At 36.6% G+C, this 5000-nt stretch overlaps 1 protein-coding gene across 3 annotated transcripts in view; it reads right to left on the reverse strand.

The window, feature by feature from the left end:
* The window catches only part of LOC106880078 (uncharacterized), a 286274-nt gene that overhangs the window by 74917 nt on the left and 206357 nt on the right, over positions 1–5000 (reverse strand). Inside the window, exon 1 of one of the 3 annotated variants that reach the window (XM_014929889.3) lies at positions 3898–4234. The exons of the other annotated variants lie outside the window; for them this stretch is intronic. Within the exon in view, the coding sequence (XP_014785375.3) occupies positions 3898–4032 (135 nt within the window). The 5' untranslated portion in view covers positions 4033–4234. Of the gene's footprint in view, positions 1–3897; positions 4235–5000 lie in introns of those variants that run through there. 3 annotated transcript variants of the gene reach the window in all.

The following is a 5000-nucleotide window of genomic DNA, read 5'->3' on the forward strand; positions in this document are numbered from 1 at the left end:
ATATATATATATATATATATATATATATATATATATACAAAATATGGGGGTTTAGTTCGCAGGTGATCTAAACGAATAGGTGCGCCAGGTAAGTACTGTAACGGATTACTGGGGCTCCAAGGTTAAAGCCGAGACGGTAGCTATGGAGCCATTGCAGATTTCCCATATAACGGATATAGAATTGTTAAAGAGGACAACAAACGTTAAGGCAAGGCAAACATCTCAAGTCACATACATTTTCATTATTGGAAAAAACTCAAAGTCTTACAGCTGTTTCTGGGATATCCTAGAGTATGGGATATTCCGTCATCAGAGACAAATAGGGAAAATGAGAAGGGTATAGATTAATGAGATGACGACATAGAGGGCAGGAGTAAAGGAATAAAGAGATGACGAGAGAGAGAAGAAATAAAAGCATACAAGTGCACAGTTCAACTTTCTGATATTATAGAAATAAGTCCATAGGTCCTCAGGTACAATCCTGCGTAGATCCACGTGGGTTAAAGTTCTGATATTGTAAACATCCATAAAAAAGACGCGCGCATAACTGTGAACTTTGATGCGTCTTTTTCTTCTCTGTCTTCATCTCCTTATTCCTTTACTCCTGTCCTCTATGTCATCATTTCATTAATCTATGCCCTTCTCATTTTCCCTATTTGTCTCTGATGACGGTATATGTATGCAATGGAATACAATGGACTGTTAGATAACAATCCGATTATATAACTTAACACTCATCAGAGTTACCCGATATGGAGGGGAATATGGCGACTGCTCCCTATTATCGGAGGTGGATTAATACAACCGGTCAGCGGCTGAATTTGAAAAGGGTGGCGAAACGAAAAAGTGCCAAGGTATTAGGTTAAGATTTATGTTTCGTGGTTGGGTATGCTGCGAGGCCGGTAAGAGTTATCATAAAGCGTTTTTGGAGGAAGTATGCATTATAAAGTGTGGTGCTCTTTCTGGGATGGGGTGTTTGATATTTGTAGTGGTGTCATGTGCATAATTTTTTCGGGGTTATAGGTATATATGGCTGTGTTCGTTGGTCAGTGTTCTTTCTGTAAAGCGTAAGGTCAGGGAATGGTGAAACTCGAAGCAGATAACGCTATAAAAAGTTCTACGAACAACCTTTGTTTTTTTTCTATCCAAAAGATTTTTAATCCAATATTCATGTGCTGTTTCTTATAGTTTTGTGTTTAAACAACAAAAACGAAATTAAATAAAACACACTCAAAATTATTTCATGGTCTCTGAAGTTTATGGATATATTATGGCGCCAGCAATATACATACACAGACATACATGCTTATATATATATACATACATGAATTAATGCGGAACTTAGTGCTCTTGTACTCTATACATTCTCATTTGTATCTATCACCTTAGGTGCGTTAGACTATATACCTACAAATTTACGACAAACCTAGAAATTACGCAAAAACCTAGAAATTACGCAAAAACCTAGAAATTACGTAAAACCCTAGAAACCTAGAAAGTTTTTCGAATAAAGAGCATAAGAAACTGATGCGGATTCTCAAAATCCAATCTATTAACGTTACAGTGAAGATCTGTAAGACATTATAAAGAGTCTCCATCTGAGATTCTTTAGATGAACAGATGCACATACCTGAGTGTCGGTATCGAGAGCTCAATGACGCGCCAACTCAATCACATATTTACAAACACCGGAAACTCACTTAACTCAAAAAGTTTTGTCTCTATGTTGGCTACCGGCTTGAACTCTCTTTAGAGGAACTTAAATAAACTCAAAGAAAACAGACACTCAGACACAGACACAGACATACACATACACACATATACGCACACGTGTATATACGCACATATATATCCTCCTCAGTACGAGTACTAAACCATTTTACAATTGTATAACATGATGTGTGGGTGGTGGTGGTGGTGGTGCTGGTGTGTGTTTGTATGTGTTTGTATGTGTGAGTGCATACAGTCAAACATTTATACAGCCTGGTTATAATAATCTTTATATATCAGAGTTAATTCGATGAGTACATGATGAATACATGACATTCATATAAATATGCTAATATACATTTATGTAAATAATAACTGTGTGTATAGATTAAGGTGTTACTAAAATATTTACATGTTCAAAATGTATGTATTTTAATAAGCTCTGCTTCAAAATACCGTAATATTAACATTCGAATAACAATAATTAAATGTATTGTCATATTTATTTATATCTTACAAAATATAGTCTCCTTTCCGCCTGTAAGTGTGTGTATCTGAGATTGTGGGTATATATTTGTATGTATATATATATATATATATATATATATATATATATATATATATATATATATACGTGTGTGTGTGTGTGTGTGTGTGTGTGTGTGTGTGAAAATAGAAATAATACATTTCTAAATCTCTCATAGAGATTTATGCAGTAGTGATGCGATAAAGTAGTTGTATGCTGTCAACTTAATGTGACAGTCTCATGAAGGGAATAATACTACTGCTATTTAGCCCTAGGAAGCAGCACCGCTCTCTGTCGGCCTTGACACATTTCCTGTGTCCTTATGTTTACAAGGGGGAGTCAAGCACCTCCACTTAGCTAAGTCTGCATCCAGAGACATGTTTCTGAGTCTTTGCTCGTCATCAGTCTGGTGTAGCAATGACCTGCTAGTTGGAGATGCATGTATATATATATGCATATATACATACATATATGTACATACCTACATATATATATACATGCATATATGGGTACAGAACATCAAAAAGACGTTAAACACATTGAGAAACGAAAACATAAAAACGAGAACATAGAAAACGAACTTTTTTTCGAACAACGAAAAAACAAAGAGAGAAACGAGACATGCAGCATAAAGAATATTCCCCTTCGTCAGTTGTCCCTGTTTCATCTACTCTGCGTTTCGAAGGTAAGGTAAGGACAATACGCGATTTCGTTGAAACGGGCCTTCCCGCAAAGCAAATTAAATAAAATTTGGGATTTTTTGCGGAGGGTGAAAGTGGTAACAAAACAGGACTGTGAGAAGAAGACAGTAAAAACAAACTATATATGTATATATATATAGTACAAATTTACAGCAAAACTAAAGACGATGACAGGTGATGTATTAGTTTAATGCTCGGGAAGAATGGAAAAGTCTTTGACGTTTCGCACCTACGCTCTTCGAAAGAAAGGATGGAGTGGAAAAAAAATTGGAGAGAGAACGAAGAAATCAGAGAGAGAAAAAATGTGTAGGGATTAACAGTTCAACATGATGTCCTTATCAACACGAATTTTGCAATAACTTCTCTCTCAATATTGAATCCCTCAATCAGCAAATGCTTTATTGTTTGTTCTTAAACTTGCTTTAGGATTGTATACTAATACTGTAACAGCTTAGGATTCAAAGGCTGACGACTTTTCAATATTTGCAAAAAGGCTTCACAGATGCACGAAGTGTACACGTGGATGTGTTCAAAGAACAACTTGAAAATGATTTTGTCTGATGTACCAGGTGAACACACATTAGCGTAAGAAATTCAAAAGGGGCAGCTCTGTCTAACTCAGTACGTCACCAGGATCGATTCCAGAGACAGGAGCGGAAGAGAGAACAATCGATTCCGGAGAATAGTCCGGGTACAAACAAACATTAGAGCTAATGGCGGTGCCCTAGAATGATCACAACCTCTGGCTGAAACCGATAATAGAACCATAGAATAATAGCAACCAGAAATTAACATTTATACATACAGAGATATAAGTGTACATGTGTGCGCGCGCGAGTGTGTGTGTGTGTGTGTGTGTGTGTGTGTGTGTGTGTGTGCGTGTGTGCGTGTATGCGAATGAGCGTCTCTTTTTTTCAAAGCAAAAATATAAACATGCGACAATGAGAAATAGATACGCACGTTGTGGTGATGCACACCTTTAGTAGGGTAAACGCAGTTTCTGATGTTACGCTGTGCCATACTGGAAGGAACCTGGCATGGCTTCTGTTCCGTGTTGTTCCGTTGGTCACCGTGATCCGTCGTAGCGGCTGCCATGGTTAACAGTAACTTGTTACTCCAGCCTCGTCAATGTGTAACAACAACTAACAACTATTGTAAATAATGTTTACGGAAAGCACTCAATTTACGGAAGTCGCTCTCGGAAGCCGACATCGAGGCCACAGATGTTTAACTTGGGCGGAAGGCGAAACATGTGTGCGCATTCAAGCCTGCGAAGTTAGAAAGATGAAGAGAGCCGGTCGGACATTTGAAAACGGCTCCGTTTTATTGATTTCTAAGTGTGAATATGTGTGTATGAGTGTGTTTGTGTGTACGTATACGTATGTGTATAATGTGTGAGCATGTATGTATCAGTGTATGAATATATATGAGTATGTATGTGCGTAGATGTGTGTGTGTGTGTGTGATTGTCCCTCTGATCCCATTATGCATATTCAATTTTCTATTCTCAATCGGCTCAGTTGTACAATGTAGGCATTAAAGGACGTCATTATTGTAATTGAGTTGCTCTATGAAGAAAAACAAAAAAAACAAAAAAACAAAACAAAACAAAAAACAAAAACAAAAACAAAACAAAAACAAACAAACCAACAAACAAAAACAAGATGAAACAAAATAAAGAAGACATTTTTAATGTTTTACTATTCATTCGACACGGGACGAGATCAATTGTTTTGTTGTTATTGTATTAGGAATATAAAGGCAACCAAAAGAATTAGGTTGCATATACAATGACACCAAGACACGCTTAGGCACACATATACGCACACACAAGCACACATATATGTATATAAATATATACATATATAGCTATACACACGCGCATGTACATACGCACACACACACGCACACACACATATGTATGTATATGCATAAGTTTATACATATATACGTGAAGCAAATTATTTAATAATGAAACTCGAAGTAGATAAAGTTATAGGTGATAACGCGTGAAATACTGGATTAAAACTCTGATGAATGAAAAAAAGCGGAAGGCTGTTCAT

Source organism: Octopus bimaculoides, chromosome 1 (assembly GCF_046866305.1).
Source record: "Octopus bimaculoides isolate indiv1 chromosome 1, ASM4686630v1, whole genome shotgun sequence".
NCBI classification, from domain to species: Eukaryota; Metazoa; Mollusca; class Cephalopoda; order Octopoda; family Octopodidae; genus Octopus; species Octopus bimaculoides.